This window comes from Oncorhynchus mykiss, chromosome 12, assembly GCF_013265735.2.
Source record: "Oncorhynchus mykiss isolate Arlee chromosome 12, USDA_OmykA_1.1, whole genome shotgun sequence".
Taxonomy (NCBI): Eukaryota; Metazoa; Chordata; class Actinopteri; order Salmoniformes; family Salmonidae; genus Oncorhynchus; species Oncorhynchus mykiss.
Genome location: NC_048576.1, coordinates 42314568 through 42339094, shown reverse-complemented (window position 1 = coordinate 42339094; position 24527 = coordinate 42314568). Strand labels below are relative to the sequence as shown.

The window sequence follows — 24527 nt, the reverse complement described above, 5'->3', positions numbered from 1 at the left end:
AGGTCCTATGCTTTGGCAGGTGTCAATTATTTAACTTGCTGGTGATCTAACGCACAGTTCAGACGGCAAACTTATGGTGAGTGGAACTGAATAGAAATGAAGAGCGGGCTGGCACGGTTGAGAGCTTTTCATGACATACTGATTGGTTTCATACAACCGATCTCAACACTACAGTTGGTTTTGGGCCGAATTCAGGCATAACGGCGACCTCTTCTGTGCTAAAGAAACGACAAAGTTTATTGCACTAAAAAGGTAAAGACCAATCGCATACCTGTGCAGCGCAGACGTTAATGTTTGAAACTGAATATGATCGGTTTACGGTGTCGCGGTTAACGTGACGTATCTTCAGATTTCAAAACTCCCTTTAACTAAGGAATCACAAAGCGTCTTCTCATCCCTAAAATAAACCATGAGGTATGTTAGCGATGGCGATATTACTGTGCAGTGTAAACATTCTATTTTCTCCCGAGATTGCAAAGTAATTCATATGTTGATGTAGTGCCCATCCGTTATGAATGCTTCAACCTCTGTGTTGAGAAGTCATGTTTTTACCGTCAATTGCTGGTTCAAAGAGCACCAAAAACTATACTAACCATGAATATAAGCCTTTTAGCATTTCTGCCACCACAGAAACAGACCCTGGGTCTGTTCTAACGCGTCCACATGTGAATCGAAGGGGGAATACTCTTTTCACGCCATTCTGGTTGGTGGGCAGTGCTATACATAACGGTGGGCGTAGATTTCAGTGGAATTCACACAGTATCGAGAACAAGCCAATAATTTGCTCATGTTCGGATCGTGGAATCTTTTTAACACACTGCTAAGCCATAAAGTACAGTTTGGCTAAACTTAACTACAGTAATGGATGTTACAGTTTGATCAGGGAGCCCCAAAGATGAAGTAAACAAATGTTAATCGCTGAATTCACATTATGTTTGCTATTTCATGCAGTCACAGAATAGAAAGAAGCTAAACAAATTATTTTCTTTTCAAATTTCGCATTGTTTGAAGTTGAGAGGTATCACTCACGCAAAGTAACGAGACTGGTTGTGTAAGTATGCCTCCAGGATAATATGGTAAAGTTGGTCTCATGTATAGAACCCCAAGAAATAAATAAGATTTTTAAAAATCCATCCGTTTAGCCGTTTTTAATGAAGCCAGCAATGCAAATAATTCATTTCAGCGATTGACAGGTATTATTGCATGTTGACTAACCAATCGCAGTGAAATTTATTTAAATCTCACCTACATTGTTACCTTCTGTCTTTTATGGCCACACACATCAGTTTTCTATATTTCATTCAGGTAAATTTAGTAGATTGACATTGTTTGTTGGCTAGCAAATAGGGGCCGCTGTTTTGGCATCAAATTAAGATAGATAGAGAGGTGATTCCGAGTGGTGCAGCGGTCTAAGTCACTGCATCTCAATGCAAGAGGTGTCATTTCAGTCCTTGGTTTGAATCCAGACTGTATCACATCCGATTGGGATTGGGAGTCCCATAGGGTGGCGTACAATTGGCCCAGCATAGTCCAGGTTTGGCCGGGGTAGGCTGTCATTGTAAATAATAATTTGTTCTGACTTGCCTAGTTAAATAAAAACATGTATTTCTAGAATGGGGTATAATTTATAGCGACCAAAGTAAGTTGTACTTTAAAAAACCAAGGCACTCTTGTGGAAAAGTTAAAAAGCCTTTATTTTAGTGGCTATTGAATAGTAAACAAAAAAAAATGTAAATACACCAACAGGTTGCGGCTCACAGGCCTTCTTCAGGGAGCACAGCAGTGACAGGTGAAATGAATGACCAGAAATTAAAGGGGAGTGGAGAATATTAACCAATAGATGAAGAGGAAATTAAGCAAAAGTATGCACTAATATGAAAGTGCATTTGTAAACTATAAGTATTAACCCACCATAGTTTAAGTTATGAATGAGGTCCCAGGCGGAGGGTTTCCAGTTGAAAGTGCATGTGCATCGGACAGTCCTTGAGCTTTGAAAACCACGGCCACTGTAATGTATACCACCGCCCACGGAGTGAAAAGTGTTTGTCCCAATCCGAGGCCATGATTGTGCTTCCGTTGTGGGTGTTGTAGAGAAGCAACCTTTATTTGCATGCAATTAACATATATCAATATGCATGACCATTTCTCCCGACACTGGAAGAACTGCTCTGGCGCGCTGTATGAAACAGAGGTGTGCTTAACCCATTCCACGCCCAAAGAGCAAACTATTGTCAAAGGTCTGACGGGGTGAACTACCACTGCATGGTTTCAGAAAGCACTCTATCCACGCTATTCCAACAAGAACGTGGCGTATTTTTTAGTTTGGTGAGGCGATGGAGTGGTGAACTAGGGCTAAGATATCTAAGTGTTATAGACAGTCATTGTCTTATGAGAGTAAAAATAGGTCCACGCATTGAACTAATCTAAAATGAAAACCCAGATAAATATAGGAATTTATCATGTTATTGATTCCAATAGAAATGTTTGTTCCCCCTTCCTCCGTAGTGCTTTCTGTAAACACACAGACAGGCGCACACGCACGCACACACACACACACACACACACACACACACACACACACACACACACACACACGCGCGCGCACGCACACACAACTGATGTAATGGAGATATGATGCCGTGGGGCTTCTTCTCATAACCCCGGGGCATTATGGGTACACAATAGGTTTTATTGGCCGCCTGGCCCACACCTACAACACCACAGTAAGAGAAAAACGGTTCTTCTCCACAATGGGTCTGAATTTGCATCCCTTGCCGACAATCCATAGAATGCGAACATATTGTGACCATTCTGATTGGTCTCAGAATCTGATGGGTTGGGCCAGAGCTGGCCTACATGATCAACTTTGATACTCTGATTTGTTAGAGATGATCCAATCGCTGATTCATTTGTTTTGTACGACACCCCTCATTTTGTCACACAAACAACTTCTAGGATGGCAGTTTCAGACTGAATGTATGTAGCAATTGATAGAGCAGCGGAATTCAATTCAGGGTGAGTTGTCAGGCAAATAAACAATAGCAGTAATTACACAATTTAATCCTTATTTTAGATGGAGTTATTAAATGGTAAGGCTCCAGGCACATAACAGTCATGGACCTTTTGCCTGGTTTATGATATTTTTCCTGGTTTTGGACTTTTTACATGGTTCGACGCTCAATCAGCTGCTCAGGTCGGTGCAAATAAATGTAGGCCTACCAAGTAATAAACATGAAAATATTTTCTCAGTTCTATTGAATAATGTGTCACATTTTGTTTCCCTTGATTTAATGGTCACTATTTTGGTACTTCTGTATGCCTTAACCCAAGCTGTGCAAATTGGGAGCACTTCATTTCTTATACTCATAGCTTGAATGGAGGCTACACAGTTTCATGCTTAGGGAACAGACAGTGGTAGATCAGTGAGTGGATCGGACTTCGGTGAATGCTGTATAAGTCTTTCTGATACTAAGGCTGTCCTAATATGGACACCATTTAGCCCCACATCGAGGACACCAAAAAAACAGCCAGTCTCTATCTGCAGTGCGACGGAATGGAGACGGCCGACGGGGGGATCGTTACCCGGGCCATAAAAGAGCCATTTAAAGGACGGAGGGAGTGAGCGTGGAGTCAGTCAGCACAAAGTCTCTCCTCCTGCACCAACCGAGCCACGACAAAAACACCCCACCGAAACGGTCCTCCATGAATCACACTCGCACGATACATGTTCACTTAAACATTTAGGTTGGGGAATGGTTATGAAAAACCTACCCTTTATCTGCAGTATCATACGTGAATCAAAGGCATGGGGGTGCATCTGAAATGGCACTCAATTTACTATATTGGCACCCTATTCACTATATAGTGGTCCAAAGTGGTGCATATAGGAAATAGGGTGCCGTATCGAACGCACCCATGGTGTGATATTAATTGCGTACGTGTTTGTGGCCTTGCTGTCATTAGCAAGGGTGTGTGCCTTCTGAGTTTCTATACCTTGGCTTATCGACCTGTACTTATAATTGTGGGGACTTATTTATGCATAAGGTCATTTTTCAGTCCTCTCTCCATATACAATGGAAGTAAATCTGTAAGCATAAATACCTGTAGTACCTGTGGTAGAAAAAAAACACTTCAGAAAAACCATGTAAAATTAAAGTATTTCCGTAATTGGACAAAAGGTGCCGCCCCTCAAGAGCAACCATGTTTTGCTATTCCGATTTTGTTCTCTGCCACTGTTTTTGTTGGGGAGCTTTTGGCAACCCACCCAGGGGGTGAAGAAGGTTAGAGGAGGGGGTGGCTCTATCTGTGTGCTCACCGTGTTTGCCATTCTAATCAGTCCTGCCATATGCCCGGGCGCTTTATTAGGACCCAGTTTGTGGCAGGAACCACGCTGTGTCTGCTCTCGACAAGGCCCTCTCCCCCAGGCTACATGTCTGAAGCACACCCTGTGCAGGGGGCACACATACACGTGCACACACACACACACATGCACGTACATGTACGCAAACAAGCATGCACACGCATGCAAGAAACACACGCACACACACACGCAAGCATGCACACTCACACACAGTGAGTTTAACGGCAGCCCATCTCTCTGCCTCCTCCTTTTTCTCTTTTACTTCCTTCCTTCTGTCTTGTCCTCCCACCTCCCTTCTGTATTTCTTCCCTCTATTTATTTCTCGGTCTCTCCTATTCTCTCTTTTGCTCTCTTTCTTCCCTTGTCCATCTCAGGGGAGAACGACTGAACGTTCAAGGCCGACCGCGGTACTGCAGGCATTGTTACCAGAAAACAGGATCTCCTAATTTTCCATAGTGAATGGAAAAATGTCGATCTTCGTGGTTAACCTTTGTGTAAATAAATAAAAAATTCAAAGACAAACATGTTAACAACAATTGCTTCTAATACACCAATGCATGTTCTATAACTGATTATTTTAAGATCACACAGAGGAAGTTATAAGGATAATTGAGTTGCTAATGGCAGCCTGCATATCCCGGTCGGCCTTCAACTTGAGATACTCAATGAGAGGGGCAGCACTGAGCTGGCCTGTAACGTCACTTCCTGGAGTAGCACCAACTACACATGTTATGTCTCCATGAGACGCCATCTTAACCAACTTCATTTGGCTTCAATGTCCTATTGAGTCGTCACATGGGAAGGAATGGTGTCACATGATCGATGGCTTACTGATTGGTGCTGATAGAGATGGCAGCTTCGCTTCTAGTCCTTAGGAAACTGTGCAGTATTTAGTTTTTTATGTATTATTTCTTACATTGTTAGCCCAGAAAACCTTAAGCGTTATTACATACAACCGAGAAGACCTATTCGATTACAGAGAGACGTCAACTTACCAGCACAACCAGCACTACGCTTTGTCCCAAAGCGGATCATTTGTCTGCGCCTCCCAGGGCATTTGAACTGATTCCAGAGGCCGACCCAAAACATAGCTGGAGGAGAAGGTGACAGAGCGGTCTTCTAGTGAGGCTTCGGATGCGCGCACACCACCCACCGCTTCCGAGTATATTACTCGCTAATGTCCAGTCCCTAGTTAACAAAGTCGATGAAATCAGGGCAAGGGTTGCATTCCAAAGAGATATCCAGGATTGTAACATGCTCTGTTTCACGGAAACATGGCTAGCTGGGGACATGCTGTCGGAGTCCATACAACCAAAGGGATTTTCAGTGCATCGCGCCGACAGGAATAAACATCTCTCTGGTAAGAAGAAGGGTGGGGGTGTATGTTTCATGATTAACGACTCATGGTGTAATTGTAACAACATACAGGAACTCAAGTCATTTTGTTCACCTGACCCAGAATTCCTCACAATCAAATGCCAACCATATTATCTCCCAAGAGAACTCTCCTCGGTCACAGCCGTGTATATCCCCCTGCAAGCGGACACCAAGACTGCCATCAAGGAACTTCACTGGACTTTATGCAAACTGGAAACCATATATCTTGAGGCTGCAGTTATTGTAGCTGGGTATTTTAACAAAGATAATTTGAGAACAAGGCTACCTAAATTCTATCAGAATATTGATTGCTGCACACAAGCGAGTAACACGCTTGACCATTGTGACTCTAACTTCCACAATCCTACAAGGCCCTCCCCTGCCCTCATTTTAGAAAATCTGACCATAACTCCATCTTGTTGCTCCCCTCCTATAGGCAGAAACTAAAAAAGGAAGCGCCCGGGTGTAGGTCTATCCAACGCTGGTCTGACCAATCGGATATGTTCATGGTAGCCTCAGATAATAACATTGACGTATATGCTGACTCAGTGAGCATGTTGTACCCACTGTGACCATTAACTTCCCTAACCAGAAACCATGGATTGATGGCAGAATTCGAGCAAAACTGAAAGCACATACCACCGTATTTAATCATGGCAAGGTGACTGGAAATATGGCTGAATACAAACAGTGTAGTTATTCCCTCTGTAAGGCAATCAAACAAGCAAAGTGTCAGTATAGAGACAAAGTGGAGTCGCAATTCAAAGGATCAAACACGAGACGTATGTGGCAGGGTCTACAAGACAATCACGAATTACAAAAAGAAACCCAGCCCTGTCGAAGGACATCGACATCTTGCTTCCAGACAAATTAAACAACTTCTTTGTGGTTTGTCACCGAAAACCCTCACTACCTTTTACATGTGCACAATTGAGAGCATCCTGTCGGGCTGTATCACCGCCTGGTACGGCAACTGCACCGCCTACAACCGCAAGGCTCCAGGACACCTACAACACCCGATGTCACAGGAAGGCAAAAAAGATCATCAAGGACAATAACCACCCGAGCCACTGCCTCTTCACCCCGCTTCCATCCAGAAGGCGAGGTCAGTACAGGTGCATCAGATCTCAAGGCCATCAGATTGTTAAATAGCCACCACTAGCACAGAGAGGTGGCTGCCTACCTACAGACTTGATATCTTTGGCCACTTTAATAAATGGAACACTAGTCACTTTAATAATGCCACTTTAAGAATGTTTACATATCACGCATTACTCATCTCATACTGTATGTATATACTGTAATGTATACTGTATACTTCACTATCTATTCTTTAATAATTATTGCATCTTAGCCGCTCTGTCACTGCTCACCCATATATTTTATACTTATATATTCTCATCCTATTCCTTTACTAGATTGTGTGTATTAGGATTTTCTGTGGAATTTGTTAGCTATTAGGTTTTGCTGTGGAATTTGTTAGATATTAGGTTTTGTTGTGGAATTCTTAGATATTACCTGTTAGATACTGCTGCACTGTCAGATCTAGAAGCATAAGCATTTCACAATAACATCTGCTAACCATCTGTAGGTGACCAATACAATTTGATTTGATTTGATTTATCCATTGTTGGTCCATCCTCCCTCCATCACCTGCAATGCGGGATAGATGGGCAAAGCCAGCACAGGGTGTAGTGTCTGCGGTATGTGAGATCTGAAGTGTGTGTGCGTGTGTGCGTGCGTGAGTGCGTGTGCGCATATCTGCCTGCGTGCTTGTATTCTCTGTCTCTGTCACAGTCCAGTTGTAGAGAGCAAGTGGACTCATGGGAGACGGAGGCAGATGGGCTGGTGTGTCACCTTCCTATCATCAGAGCGTGACACTTTCATTGATCGAGTTAAGCCAGTGTAATCTTTTCATGTTACTCATTTCAAGTTATAGTTTGTATTCACCATTCAAACTGTCCAGGCCGTTTAAATCTATTCAGTCATATCAGCTGTGGTCGTTAATGTTCCTGTGATTAACATTATCGAAAGATGCTTACTTCCACAAGTACCCAGTTCTCTGTATCCGTAACAATATCAAAGTTAAAATCGCTTGAGAAACTCCCTCACAAATATCCTGCAGCCCTTCCTCTCTCAACCTTCTCAGTCAAGTCAAACGGCGAGGAACCAACCAGAGATCGGACTGACCATGCCAATAAACCAGTGGGCTCTGACACAAACACCTTGCAACCAGCCCGCTGAACTCTCGAAGGGAAGCCTTTTTTTTAAGGAACACGGGTGGCTAGCTTTGCGCCATCAAACAGCGCTGGTCATTAAGGATGGTGGGAGCGGTCAGACGGGAGACAAAATAGCGGTGAGAGCTTCACAGCGGTGAAGGTAAACAGACTTTATGGTGCATTACTGAAGTCTGTGCGCAGACATCCTGCATGCCCCATCCCAGGGCACTGTCAAATTAAAAGCGTTCCCATAGTGTATGATACGGAATGTCTCTGCCTCGCCGCTGCGCCACTTTGCTCTGTGGATGCACACACGTGTGTGCTCGCTAACACACAAACACACACATACCCTCTCATTCCTCGCTTCCCTGTGAATCCGTCCACCCACTGGAGTTCAATAAGTGGCAGCAAACACACACTTCAAATTGCATTTGTCACATGGTGTAGTCTTTGCCATGAAATGCTTACTTACTAGCCCTGTCCCTACAATGTAGAGTTAAAAATTAAGAAAATGAACAAACAAAAATAGAAGAATAGTAACACAATAAATAACAATAACGAGGCTATGTCTCGGGCGGATCAGCATTAGCAGGTTTCAGCCAAGACCCACTACGGTGTAGAGTGACACACCACATACAGGGCTTTGGACTGCAATTTGGGCCCATTAGAAATAGGATGGCACCAATGTCAAAGGTTGAAAATAATAAGTGTTATAGCATGTAACGCTGTTTGCTTACCATTTTGAGATTGAGGATGTATGACAAATATGGGACTTTTGTGGTTCATTTTGTCAACCATTCTGTACAGTGCCTTCAGAAAGTATTAATCTTCCTTGACTTATTCCACATTTTGTCGTGTTACAGCCTGAAGGCAAAATGGATTAAAAAAAATAAGAATTGTCACCCATCTACAAACAAATACCCCATATTGACAAAGTGAAAATATTTTTTTACAACTTTTTGCAAATGTATTGAAAATGAAATCCAGAAATATCTCATTTACATAAGTATTCACACCCTTGAGTGCTCATTGATGTGTTGTGTTGGATTTGCCCCAAACATAACACTTTGTATTCAGGACATAAAGTTAATTTCTTTGCCAGTTTGTTTGCAGTTTTACTTTATTGCCTTATTGCAAACAGGTGTTTTGTACAGGCTTGCTTCTTTTCACTCTGTTTTTATTCTGTACAGGCTTCCTTCTTTTCACTCTGTCATTTAGGTTAGTGTTATGGAGTAGCTACAATGTTGTTGATTCATCCTCAGTTTTTCCTATCACAGCCATCAAACTGTAACTGTTTTAAAGTCACCATTGGCCTTGTAATGGGAATTGTAATGTTTGTGCTTTTCTTATAACTAATTTCTGTGTTTTATTCATGTGCTGTTCTAATAAACAATTTCTGTGTTCATGCAAGTGACTGACTTAACGAATCCTCACTTATCAGTATCTACAATTTGGAAGTACGCCCAGACCTTGTTTTGAGAACGAATGAAGGATTTCTCCGTTTTAAGGTCTCAGCATAGAGAGAAGAAGCCTCGTGAGGTATTGGTCTGTGACATGTTATGAACCAGTATTGGTCAGTCACATGAATGAAACCAAATGGTAATGATTAAATAATTATGCAAAACCATGCAAAGCCATATATAAGACAACTGCTGATACTTCCCAGGGGGAGCTCCTGATTGACATGTGTACTATGGTGCATTGAGTTGGTTGGAACCTCTCCAGCGCACTGACAAATAAAGGATGATTAATTTAAGATTGACTTTGAGTGTCCCTGTGTAAGAATTTCCATGACAACCTCATGGTGAAATCCCTGAGCAGTTTCCTTCCTCTCCGACAACTGAGTTAGGAAGGACGCACGTATCTTTGTAGTGACTGGGTGTATTGATACACCATCCTTAAGGGTAATTAACAACTTCACCATGCTCAAAGGGATATTCATTGTCTGTTTTTTTAAAAATGTTACCCATCTATCAATAGGTGGACTTCTTTGAGAGGCATTGGAATACCTCCCTGGTCTTTGTGGTTGAATCTGTATTTGAAATTCACTGCTCGACTGAGGGACCTTAAAGATAATTGTATGTGTGGGGTACAGAGATGAGGTAGTCAGTCAAAAATCTTATTAAACACTATTTTTGCACAAAGAGTGAGTCCATGCAACTTATTATATGACCTGTGAAGCACATTTTTACTCCTGAACTTTCAGACTTGCCATAACACCTATTGACTCAAGAAATTTCAGCTTTTTATTTTTTATTAATTTGTAAGATTTTCTAAAAACATAATTCCACTTTGACATTATGGGGTCTTGTGTGTAGGCCAGTGACATAAATACATTTTAAATTCAGGCTCTAACACAACAAAATGTGGAAAAGCACTGTAGATTTCAAGTTCACTGCATGTATTTCAACTTCTTAATGTACAGAACATTTTCTCAATATACCCACCCATGAAGGCGGAAATAGTTGCCACATTGATTCTGTGAGATACTGTGTGTTCCTGTTTTCCGTGTGAAACAAGCAAACAAACAGTTCCTCTAAGTTTTACTACTGTTTTACATATCAAAACAAAGTAGCTAAAAATCTCCCCAACCAACATTTCACTTACAAAGACGTACACAACAAATAAAAAAATATGCCTCTCGTTCAGCCCCCATCAGTTGGGCATAGTGGAGCGACCTCTGGAAAACAGACCGCCTGCTAGCTCGCTAATAAGACAAGCCCGATCTAGCGCTTCTTCATCGGGAGCGTCATAACTCGTTAGGCTAATTACAGCTATCACAAGTTGATTCCGCCTGTAATAATTAAGCGAGGACTCGTCAAAGAGAATAGAGGAGCTAGACAGGTTCTCCGCGCACAACAAACTCACTATCCAGGCCATTAGCGAAAAGAACTGACGTGTGCACAAACATTAATAAGGGAGAGATGCTGCAAACTTCCTGGATAAATTACAGGGATGCTAATTCAAACTCTGGTATCACTTTGAAAACTTTCCAACCCCCAAATGGCGGCGGAGAATTGGAACAGTGCGGAACAGGGGAGGAGCAGCTTTTTTTGGAATGAGAATGTACAGTATAAGTTTTCCTTGCATCATTGACAGTAGTGGGAGGGAGTCGAGACAATGGCTTTGGAGGCTACATTTGACTCATTGAACACATGCTTTAAAGTTGCGTATCAAGTTGCATCTTTTATTAATTATAGCACAGCATTTTGTCATCAAGGCCATCCAAATATAAAAACAAGCATTCTGTCTTTAATCCAAGAAGGTTTCCAACATGTGTTCATCAATTGGCACAAACAGAATATGTTCATTTCTGATTTGATTTAACCCACAATATATCTGTCGAGTTAGCTTTTGTCATTGCAGCAGCATGTGTTGTGTGTTGTGCTGCCGCATGGTGTGAGCACACTACAGGAGATGATCAATAAAGTGGGAGACAGGAAGCTGTCTCCTCCGCCTGTGGATGTTTAGAATGTTGTAAGAACATTTGGAAGTGTCAAAGAGGAAGAAAAGGCAACGTTTTGAAGCCCCTTTTTGCTTTCAGTTTCAAATCCTTCAAGTGGTAGGGTTAGCGGTGTGTGTGTGTGTATGTGTGCATGAATATACTGTACATACGTTTGTGTGTGTGTGTGTGTGTGCGTGTGTGTGTGTGTGTGTGTGTGTGTGTGTGTGAGTTCACGTGTGCGTGAGCATGGCTGCGAGCCCGCCTGTGAGTGTGTTTTCAGGAGGGAATATAATGAGTGAACAGGCAGCATGGGCCTAGGGCTGAGTGTCTTTTCCAGTGCCCACAGCCCCTCTCAGGCTGGCTGCTCACATCAAAGAGAAGCCTTGTATCTCAGAGGAGCTTAGAAATTCTGCCCCAGGCTTGGCGAGGCCTTCACAGCACTCGCCTAAGGGGCCTGAGCCGGCCAACCATGGGGCCAAGAGCACACTCAGACAAGAGCAGTGGATAACCACACTAGGGGAGAGCCAAGGAGCCAGGGCAGTGAGCCGAACAAAGAGCATGCAGTGTCATCATAGAGTTTGCTGAAGACGGTATTGGGGAGAAGATGTATTTTTCTTAGTAGCACAAAAATAGCGGTTTGTTGCTGGAGCATGATTTCTCATTGGGAGATTGCTGAACATATTACACATTTCTGTGTTCTGTGAATAATGTTCTTCATTAACAGATAATAAAAGCCCATTATGAAAGTACATTAATATTCAAGTGATGAGTTGGGAGAGGAGGATGTTTTTCAAAATGTATGTTTAGTTTTCAGTTGGCAGCAACTGTCTATTCACTTAATTACTCTTACAAGGATTTCCTAATTGTGATACTGCACTTGAAAAGATAATTCCTTACACATTATGTACCACACAATAGGTTACACAAAACCCAGTGCCCTGGAGAAAATACAGAAAACCAACCATCATCGTGCTCAATCTTACCTTAGCATTGTGTGTGTGTGTGTGTGTGTGTGTGTGTGTGTGTGTGTGTGTGTGTGCATCCATGCAGGAGTGGGTGCGTGCGTCTGTTTACAAGTGTCCTTTTAAAAGCCTGATGATTCTCAAAATCTCCTCAAGGGAGTTTTGCCTTACCACTTTTTGGAGAGCTTAGTTTGAATTAACTAACAGAGAGAATTTACAGTATATAGCACAGAAAATGTACAGTATATTGCACAAATGTATGCTCTGAGACCACGTCTTACCTGTAAACGGCCCGCTTATCTGACTCCAGCTGGGCCTGGGGGTCAAGGGTCACATTGATGGGGTTATTCCCAGTTTCTGAGGATGCTGAGATGTGGACCTGTTGGGCCTTGGAGTTCTGTTGGGTGGTGCCCGTCATCTGAGGGCAGAGCAAACAGAACCACAGTGAACTTCAATACATAGAACGGTAGGCCTGGTCCCAGATCTGTCTGTGCATTAGCTAACTCAGAACCACAGTTAACTGCATAGACTGGTAGCCTGGTCCCAGATCTGTTCATGCAATCAGAACCACAGTCAACTGCATACACTGGTAGCCTGGTCCCAGATCTGTATGTGCATTAGCCCTCTTCTGGCTGGGCTTTCTACTTAGAAAACTGGTTTTGTGTTCCACTATCTCATCTCTAGCAGGCACACAAACACACATGATCAGATACTGTGAACTACATGAGAGTGGACAGCCCACCAGCTTGAACTTTCCGCATGGCCTATGAAAGATGGGCGTGTTATTTTGATGTGATGGTCTGGATGTGTACAATGCATCTCTTCAATCGTGCGATCCCCTTCCCCCACCTCTTTCTCCTTCTCCCACCCCATCCCCTCCTCTCATCTCCTTTTCCCCCTCAGCCTTTGGAGAGAAGGAAATGGGTCCTCCATCCCCCCTGTGTTGGTTTGGGGAGGAAGCATCTTAATCTCGGCTCCAAATGGGAAATAAATTAGCTTCTTCACACTTAACTAGCTCTCATTTGCATTTTGTTGCCTGCACTGACTGTGGCTTGGGAGCTCTCCCCTGTCACTAATCCTCTGGGCGGAAGGAGACAGTGGTAGAGTGGAGACAGGGAGGGGGATGGTGAGGCTCTGATTGAACCTGCTCTACTTCCTTCTCTATGATACTGCTTAGCTAGGATAAGGTTAAAGGGCAATTCTGGCTCTTTTCAACATCATATGTGACTCGTGTCAGGTAACTAGGCGTATGTCGCGGGTCACTACATCACAGGAAAGCCATTTGAAAGTAAACTTTTTACTGGAACATGTGAACTTTCATGTGCCTTCATAACAAACTTGTATGCCATTTGTTAAGCAACAGAAAAAGTGAGCAACCTTCCCGCTAGCTATGATTGCCTGAGATAATGAGTGGGCTGGACATGCCGAGAGATCAGTATGGATTTGTCAGCAATATAGCACGCTTCTGTCTATTTGAGCTGGTCAGTATGTTTAGGTAATCCTGTCTAATGCATCTATTTTGAAAAAATATCACGTAGTAGAACTGCATAAGTGTTGCTCTCCACTTTCTGGAGGATCGAGTTTTGAAATAGACTGACAAGTTTCAGAAGAAAGTTATTTGTTTCTGTCCATTTTGAGCCTGTAATCGAACCCACAAATGCTGATGATCCAGATCCTCAACTAGTCTAAAGGCCAGTTTGAGTGCTTCTATAATCAGAACAACAGTTGTCAGCTGTGCTAACTTAATTGCAAAAGGGTTTTCTAATGATCAATTAGCCTTTTAAAATTATAAACTTGGATTAGCTAACACAACGTGCCATTGGAACACAGGAGTAATGGTTGCTGATAATGGACCTCTGTACGCCTATGTAGATATTCCATTAAATAATCTGCCGTTTGCAGCTACAATAGTCATTTACAATATTAACTATGTATTTTCTTTCAAAAACAAGGACATTTCTAAGTGACCCCAAACTTTTAAACGGCAATGTGTATGTATATATATATATATATATATATATATATATATATATATATATATATATATATATATACACGAGTGGCCATATATATATATATATATATATATATATATATATATATATATACAGTGGGGAGAACAAGTATTTGATACACTGATTTTGCAGGTTTTCCTACTTACAAAGGATTACAGGTCTGTCATTTTTTTATCATAGGTACACTTCAACTGTGAGAGACGGAATCTAAAACAAAAATCTAGTTGAAATGTAGTTGACAGCTATTGAACATCTAAACCATCTACTTGGGACTACAGTGAAATCATTCCCTTTTCTGGGCAACACATGTAACAACCTTACAAATGGTGACAGGTTAAGGTTAGGTAGATATTCCATAACAATTCTGCCGTTTCCAGCTACAACAGTCATTTACAACATTAACAATATCTACACTGTATTTCTGATCAATGTGATGTTATTTTAATGGACAAAAAACATTTGCTTTTCTTTCAAAAACAAGGACATTTCTAAGTGACCCCAAACTTTTGAACGGTAGTGTATGTGAAAATGGGGCGTTTCTATGAACTGTGATTAAAAAGATAAGAGGAAAAAGAGGATAAAAAAAAAATGCCTTGGAAGCAGCTAAAAGGGATCCCTAATAAATACAAAAATCTTATAGCGTTTGAAAATCAATCTTTTTGAAATGTTTTAACTTAGGGTGATTTCATCGGGTATAATGATTTACTTTATATATTTTTTTCTACAAAACTTAAAAAAACAGCATTTTCACACTGTTATTGTGTTGGAGATAATGACAATGAAGTTGAAAAGTGGTGGATTTGCCCTGTTGGTCTGTTGACATTGAGGTAGGGTAAACTTCTCCTAGATCTGCAGTTAAGTCTAGCCTATACTTTAAACTCTTACAACAATGTTTGTTAGGAAGTGCATTTGACTTAAGACAAATAAACTCTAGAATGTTTTCTGCAAGGAATTTTCAATTGATTATTTACATTCTAATCCCATTTCCTTAATTGACTGAAATAAAAACAGCTTTGACCCCAACCCTGAGCTGACTACTAGTGGTGTACTGACCTGTTGGCTCTCCTGGTACGATGGTGGAGGAACGCTCTGAGTGGCCATCATTGTTAGTGCTGGGGACACATGTTGCATCATGGGACAGATTCACATGGAGACCTGCAGGGGGACACAAACACACATAGTGTTAAGAGTACATTATCGCTTCACGAGTAGCGCAGTGGTCTAAGGCTGTGCCACTAAAGATTCAGGGTTCGAGTCCAAACTCTGTCGCAGTCGGCCGCGACCGGGAAACCCATGGGGCGGCATACAATTGGCCCAGCGTCGTCCGGGTTAGGGGAGGGTTTGGCCGGCAGGGATGTCCTTGTCCCATCGCACACTAGTGACTCCTGTGGCGGGCCAGGCGCAGTGCCGCTGACATGGTCGCCAGGTGTACGGTGTTTTCTCCGACACATTGGTGCGGCTGGCATCTGGGTTCAGTGGGCACTGCGGCTTGGTTGGGTTGTGTTTCGGAGGACAAGACGGCTCTTGACCTCATCGATGAGACAAGACTGTAACTACCAATTGGATACCATGAAATTGGGGTGAAAAAGGGGAGAAAAAAAAGTCTATTAAATGAATGAGTACATTGTCATTTAAACATCAGGTCTTGGTCTCCTGAGTGGCGCAGCGGTCTAAGGCACTCTGAGTGCAAGAGGTGTCACTACAGTCCCTGGTTTGAATCCAGGCTGTATCACATCCGGCTGTGATTGGGAGTCCCAAAGGGTGGCGCACAATTGGCCCAGTGTCGTCCGGGTTTGGCTGGGGTAGGCTGACATTGTAAATAAGAATTTGCTCTTAACTGACTTGCCTAGTTAAAAAAATATATATATATATAAGAAGTGTCTACTTGCTGGTCCAGGGTCAGGCCCTGTATTCATAAAGCATCTCAGAGTAGGAGAGCTACAGTTATGCTTTGTAGACCATGATGAATAAGACTACATTGACAGGGGGGGACATGATCCTAGATCAACACTCCTACTCTGGGAAGTGTTATGAACACCCAGGTATTTACCTAATCAGCTTTAGTGGGTGGTTTATCCGTGCCACTTTCACTTTTACCATGCTTGGTGCGTTTCTATGTACACTGATCAAAAGTATAAATACAACATGCAACAATTTCTAAGATTTTACTGAGGTACAGTTCATGTAAGGAAATCAGTCAATTGAAATAAATATATTAGGGCCTAATCTATGGATTTCACATGACTGGGAATACAGATATGCATCTGTTGATCACAGATACAACAATACCTTACAGTGAAATACTTAATTACAAGCCTCTAACCAACAATGTAGTTCAAAAATATGAAAAAGAATAAGAAATAAAATGAACAAGTAATTAAAGAGCAGCATTAAAGTCAATGTGCGGGAGCACCGGTTAGTCAAGGTAATTGAAGTAATATGTACATGTAGGTAAAGTTATTAAAGTGACTATGCATAGATAATAACAGAGAGAAGCAGCAGCGTAAAAGAGGGGGTGGGGGGGGGGGGCAATGCAAATAGTCTGGGTAGCCATTTGATTAGATGTTCTGGAGTCTTATGGCTTGGGGGTAGAAGCTGTTTAGAAGCATCTTGGGCCTAGACTGGCACTCCGGTACTACTTGCCGTGCGGTAGCAGAGAGAACAGTCTATGAGTTAGGTGGCTGGAGTCCTTGACAATTTTTAGGGCCTTCCTTTGACACCACCTGGTATAGAGGTCCTGGATGGCAGGAAGCTTGGCCCCAGTGATGTACTGGGCCGTTCACGCTACCCTCTGTAGTGCTTTGTGGTTAGAGGCCGAGCAGTTGCCATACCAGGCAGTGATGCAACCAGTCAGGATGCTCTCAATGGTGCAGCTGTAGAACCTTTTGAGGATCTGAGGACCTACGGCAAATCTATTCAGTCTCCTGAGGGGGAAAAGGTTTTGTCGTGCCCTCTTCACGACTGTCTTGGTGTGGTTGGACCATGTTAGTTTGTTTGTGATGTGGACACCAAGGAACCCCGTAGATGAGAATGGGGGTGTGCTCGATCATCCTTTTCCTGTAGTCCACATCATCTCCTTTGCCTTGATCAGGTTGAGGGAGAGTGCGCGGATCAGAAAACCAGTATCTGGTGTGACAACCATTTGCCTTGTGCAGCGTGACACATCTCTTTCGCATACAGTTGATCCAGAAAATGATTAACTTGCTGTACAGTATGTAATATGCATCTTGTGTTGAGAATGAGTGCGCAGCAGTTGTCTGGTCTATGACTGCCCCAGACAACCGCCAGGTGCTGCTATGATTTCTCTCTCTCTCTCTCTCTCTCTCTCTCTCTCTCTCTCTCTCTCTCTCTCTCTCCCTCTCTCTCTCTCTCTCTCTCTCTCTCTCTCTCTCTCTCTCTCTCTCTCTCGTAAAATGCTAAACTACATAGCACCTCACAAAGTGAAAAAGCAATGCAAAAATGGACCTGCAATATTACAGAACAGGTGACATTATAATAACACTTAACAAGATAACACACAATAAGGGATCAGTGCCCTTGTTTTCCTCATGTAGTGGATGGTAGGTTGTAGTTATGAAACTAAGCCAACCAGTGTCCAATTAAAGCTCCAGTCGGTGGACTAATTGCTATTGTCCAGAACTGGGGAAGTCCCGCAGGGTTGTGTACTGTACCTGATGGAGTTATAGGGTCTCTGGAGTTAACACACACACATGCGAGAAAACACATACACGTGTGCACACACACACACACACACACACACACACACACACACACACACACACACACACACACACACACACACACACACACACCACACACACAGACATGATTCCCATGTAAGGCACAACATCAGTGAAACAGCATGTATAGTCATGAGCATGAAGGGCCCTTTGGATGGTAGGGTATGAATCATATTAATTGCTGGTGTGGTTACAGGAAGATTGGGAGCGGTACTGTGGAATAGATGATACAGTATTTGTCATGCTTACTAAGAAGTCTGAACTTGGCAGGTATAATTGTTAACAGCCAGAGAGGTCTAGGAGTTAAATCAGATTGAGATTGTGAGTCATACCAAAACACGGCTCGACACAGGGAGTCGCATTGGACTGAACCATTTCAACTCTATTATACAGGCAGAAAGGGCACAAACAGGGCACAAATACCCATGCTTCCATGCAAATAACTGAGACAGTGTAAAATGTACTTTAAAAAACAGCCATACAGATGTAGGATCTCAATTTGAGCCAGTTTGCCACAGTAGGAACATAATCTTGCAGCAGCAGGCAATGTGAATTATTATGTGGATTATAATTACGCCTAATGGACATTTTTGTAGGGGTTGATACATGTGTCCTAAGGGGAAATCAAATAAATTACAAACTTCAGAAGCATTTATAAACCTCAAATACACTACAAGTTTAAAATGTCCTGCATTACAGGAAAGATCTTCTGCAACAGGGTGGTCAAATTAAGATCTTACATCTGTATATTATACGCAGTCACCATTTCCATAAAGAATTCCCCTGCTCTACTCTGAATAGAAACAGTGTCTTTGAGTTTGAGGGGACACAAGTGCACAAGACAGCACAAGGACCCAAGAAGTCAGACAAGAGAGGAAGTGGTGCGGACGGCTTCTCATCCCTCCCCCAGACACAAACAAGGAGACACAGATGACGGGCGCACTCCACCAGTGAGCTCATCCCATCCTATCCTAGGACCCGGCCTGGCACCAACGTGTGTGGAAAAGTGCCCCGGGAGGCTCTAAAACACAACCACCCGTCAACTCAGCCAGCCCCCCAAATAACTCAACACAACATCTTGCTAATGATATTATTAACTCTCTATCGACACCTATGTCCTCCAAAAGGTTCGCAGCTCACCTCACATCTTCTAAGGTATTTTTGTACAACCACCCCCAGAATGGATCCTGGCTCTGAAATTGCACATTTTAGTTAATCTGATGAGCTCTGGTCCAAATCATACAAATTGAGGATGATGGGTGTGTGTGAGTGTGATTTGTATACTGATTTCTCTTCCTGGCTTGTGTTCTCGTTCCAAGTGGTATCGCCTAAAAGATATGTCCCCATTTATTGGTCCTCATTTTAATTGCAAATGCAGGGTTGGTAATTAAATGGAAAATTACACAGTAGGAACATAATCTTGCAGCAGCAGGAAATGTGAATTATTATGTGGATTATAATGAGGGTAGCCTAGTGGTTAGAGCGTTGGGCCAGTAACCGAAAGATTGCTGGATCGAATCCCTAAGCTGACAAGGTAAAAAATCTGTCGTTCTGCCCCTGAACAAGGCAGTTAACCCACTGTTTCCCAGTAGGCTGTCATTGTAAAATAAGAATTTGTTCTTAACTGACTTGCCTAGTTAAATAAAGGTTGTAAAAAATATATATATTAAAAGATAAAGCAATTCCAATTATTGCACAGTATTTTAAGTGATCTATCAAGTCTCCCATTCCTCAAGGAATGCAGTAGGCTACCTAACACAATCACATTACATGCACCCGTAAATACACACACACACACTCTGGGGGACAACCAAGTGGTCAATTAACAGGACCTGTATTTTTATCAGGTCAAATATAACACCCAAATGGACAACAAAACATTCCTTGTAGAATGGTAGGGACACATTTTCCCCTTTCCCAAAGCACCACTGGTCAGTACCAGTAAGTAATTCCACTTTAAGACCCTCGCTGGACCAACTATGAGGAATATGGCTACACCATGAACCACTAAGTACGTGCCAGTTGTTTGAGGACCCAATGTAGGAAAGGTTATGCGTTTAACAAAGAGCACACCACAAATATTTCCATTCTAAAGCATACAATTGGCCTACATCATATTGGCACAAAGCCTGTCAGTGGCCTAACCACAGTTTGACACCATTACCCTTGGTATTGATAGAAAATCCATATCCGGTCACATTTGATGTGATTAAGTCCAAAACCATCCACACTTGACTTAATCACATCACATCTTACTGTATACCATCCACACCTTCTCCAATCCAACCCTTTCAGATCCGTGATTACTTAAAGGAAGGTAGGAAGGAACGAAAGAAGGATGCATTTCTGAGGTATTGGAACAGGGCCCATGTCTAACTATGTGGCAGGAACGTTAAGTTCGATCGATGAGCCTTAACAGGAGGCCTCCTGCTCCTTGAGAGCCCTGGCTGAGGAAAGGTGAAAGATGTCATCGATAATTCTTGACATGACCTCGGACAACAATCGTTAGCTCCTGGGTCCAGGCTATTGATGAGGCTGGCTGGGGAGGGGGAAAGCACTACAGTGTCAAAGCTGCTCATGTAGCTGGCTGGCTCTGAATTCCTCGGTTTCTGCAAACAGAAAATATTGTCACTCTCTCTCTTTCTCGTTTTCTCTAACACTTGCGCTCAAATACGTACACACACCACCACACACACATTCCTGTTCCTCTTTTGATAAGACTGAGTCAGATTTCTACCAACTATCAGCCGCGGTATTTAAACAATTAACTCCCCCACCAAAAACAAACAGCTAAATAAGAAGTGTTGGTAAGAAATTAGCCAGAATCTTTGAAGTGCAAAGACCTCCAGTGACATGTCTGACACACAGCGATTGGGCACTCGTGAACACAGCTCTGCTAAGTTTCCCAGCAAACAGAAAACAGGTGATGCCTGCAGTCAAGGGAATGTGGTCAGATGAGTGTTTACAGCACACACACTTCATCAGAATACTCTCACGAGTGGCTTTACACAAAAGTCGGGTAAGGAAACCATGTGTTTGAGGATGTTGCACGATCCTTTCTAAGCACACACATACTGACAAACTATCAACAGCATAACACAGGTTGACTTCAAGATCGATGCCACACATGCTGCACAATGCCTGACTTAGAGACTGATCCCCGTTGGTTTTCTCAGTGTCCAATGTTAATTAAGAACATGTCTGAATGTGGCAGTTTACTATTGATTTTGTAGTTTTGATTTCAATTGCGCATTGAGGATCATGAAGGAGAAAACCACTGAGAGACTACAACCACAACATTTGCCTGAGCCAAAGGGCTGCCCTCCCCGTTCCATTTTCTCCATCCCGTTACCGAGTTTCCTGGTTACGGACATGACCATGAAATGCAATGAATAACATTTGCTTCGGAGGTGACACGTAGTCCAAATATCATGCATCTTAATGTCCTAAGTCATAGCAATAACACAGATGAATATGGGTATCCAATTACTGCTCATTCTTAGAGGTAGATTTGCAATGCAAAAGGTAAGAGGAGAGGAGGCCTTGGTGGGTATTCAACATGTGAGAGAGAAAGGCACCACACACACTTTTGCACACACACACGCTTACACACTTACAACATCGTACACATACACATGCACAGAAACATATAAGTGGGCACCACACACACATACGCCACACCGTACAGCCCGAGGCGGGTGGGCCTAACAGCGGCCCTCCGGCCTCATAGCCCCCGGGCTAGGAAGAGGCTCACATCACGGGGCCTAGCCTTCTTCAACCTCTCCTCCTTAGCATTCATCCTATTACCATTTGAAAGACACACACACACACACACACATCGACATTCACACACACACACACACTCATGCACACACACACAAAATGTGGGGGTAATACCTAAGAAGCCCAATGTGGATGGTTTTGATGCTGTCGCTCGGTGAAGAACGATCATAGACATTGTTATAGACATAAGTTCAGCAGAGGTCACTGCACAGATACTGCTGAGGGAGAGACTTTGTTGCAGATTGATTTGTTTTGTCTTCACCCCCGATGGTGAAATTGTATTGATGAATCCAGCAAAGAACTGTAGAAGTTAATTAACTCATGTCTGACAAGTTTGCATAGTGCAATAATGTCCATTGAATTTTGGGTAACACTATCTATGAACCACCTGTTTATAATGCCACATAGTGCAATATAAGGCTTCTTATAAGCATTCATAATAGCTCACAGCTCATTTTAACACTTTTTATGAATGCATTAAGGCTATAGATTCATTCATGCATCAAACAAAAAGCATCATGCATTATAAAGACGAATAGGTCCTTATAAGACCCTATATGAATGTATGAGAGCATATAATGCAGTTATAAGTCAAAATGACCTTGAATGATAAATGCTACTTCCTAGTGACATAGTTTTTTAGTAGATTTTGTGATAATGTCCTTCATACATTTAAATGTGCCACAAAAACATAAAAAACACCCTACCATTTCCCAGGAGTATTTTCCGTCCATATACAACAGCATCAGTCGCCCAATCTGACTCCAATTCTTGTTTTCTTTGTATTTATGCAAATGATTGTTTGGATATTACAGATTCAGATGTGATTGCATTCTGTCCTGCTTTTTAAAATTAGATTAAAGATTTGACTATGGATGTTGATGAGACTACTATAGTGTGGTGAAATTTGTGTAATTCCCTAAAGGCAAATGGTTTGCATGCAAATAACCTTATTAGCATATCTAAAAGCTCTTATTATAATTAGGTTGTTTTTTTCTAAATAGGGTACACGTTACCCTGGGATGAAAAGGAGAGGAATATACATGTTTCACACAAAATTGCAAAACCTAAAAACTGGATAAAATCTGGATAAAGTGCAGACGCGTTCAACAGGGTAAATAATTCACGAACGTTAGCTAACATTAATTTATTAGATTTATATAGCACCTTTCCACCTACAGTAGGTGCTCAAAGTGCTTTACATAGTCTGAGGTGAAACACTCACCTCTTCCAACACCAATATGTAGCACTCACTTGGGTGATGCACGACAGCCATTTTTTGTGCCAAAAAGCTCACCACACACCAGCTATCATGGTGGAGAGGTCAGGAGTTATATATGCTTATTAAGAATGAGAGGGTGATTAGGTGGCCATGATGGAATGGGGCCAGGTGTGAAATTTAGCAATGACACCGGGGTTAAGACGCACACTCTTACGATAAGTGCCATGGGATTTTTTTTATGACCACAGAGAGTCAGGACACCCATTTAACATCCCATCTGAAAGAAGGCACCCTACGCAGGGCAATTTCCCCTTCACTGCCCTGGGGCATTGGGATCTCCTTAGACCAGAGGAATGAGTTCCCCCTACTGGCAAGAACACGTCTGCCATGATGACCCTCAACACTGGGGCCCCTCAGGGTTGTGTACTTAGTCACCTCCTGTACTCCCTGTTCACCCACGACTACGTGGCCAAACACGACTCCAACACCATCATTAAGTTTGCTGACAACACAACAGTGGTAGACCTGATCACCGACAACGTTGAGACAGTGTGGTGCCAGGACAACAACCTGAGCAAGACAAAGGAGGTGATCGTGGACTACAGGAAAAGGCTGGTCGAACAAGCCCCCATTAACATCGACGGGACTGTAGTGGAGCGGGTCAAGACTTTCAAGTTCCTTGGTGTCCACATCACCAACGAACTATCATGATCTAAACACATCAAGACAGTCGTGAAGAGGGCATGACAAAACCTATTCCCCCTCAGGAGACTGAATAGATTTGCCATAGGTCCCCAGATCCTCAAAAAAGTTCAACAGCTGCATCTTCGAGAGAATCCTGACCGGTTGCATCACCGCCTGGTATGGCAACTGCTCAGCATCTGAACGAAAAACGCTACAGAGGGTAGTGGGACGGCCCAGTACATCACTGGGGCCAAGCTGGGGCCATCTAGGATCTATATACTAGGCAGTGTCAGAGGAAAGCCCAAAAAAGACGGTTTTCTCTGCTAGCGCACGGCCAGCGTTACAGGAGCTCCAAGTCTAGGACCAAAAGGCTCCTTAACAGCTTCTACCCCCAAGCCATAAGACTGCTGAACAATTAATCAAATGGCCACCGGACTATTTACATTGACCCCTCCCCCCCATTTATTTGTTTTGTACACTGCTGCTACTCGCTGTTTATTATCTATGCATTGCCACTTCACCCCTACCTACATGTACAGATAACATTGACTAACCTGTACCACCGCACATTGACTCGGTACTGGTACCCCCTGTACCGGTACCGGTATTTTATTATTTTTAACTTTAGTTTATTTTGGTAAATATTTTCTGAACTCTTTCTTGAACTGCACTGTTGGTCAACCTCTTGAGTGTAGGGGGCAGTATTTTGATGTTTGGATG

General features: G+C 42.7%; 1 protein-coding gene across 3 annotated transcripts in view; it reads right to left on the bottom strand.

Moving 5' to 3' along the window:
• Positions 1–24527, bottom strand: part of LOC110537627 (homeobox protein PKNOX2) — a 93977-nt gene that overhangs the window by 21897 nt on the left and 47553 nt on the right. For all 3 annotated transcript variants that reach the window (XM_021623811.2, XM_021623813.2, XM_021623812.2), the window contains exons 3-4: positions 15432–15533; positions 12645–12781 (exon numbers count right to left, since the gene is read on the bottom strand). In XM_021623811.2, the coding sequence (XP_021479486.2) occupies positions 12645–12781; positions 15432–15512 (218 nt within the window). In that variant the 5' untranslated portion in view covers positions 15513–15533. The remainder of the gene's footprint in view (positions 1–12644; positions 12782–15431; positions 15534–24527) is intronic.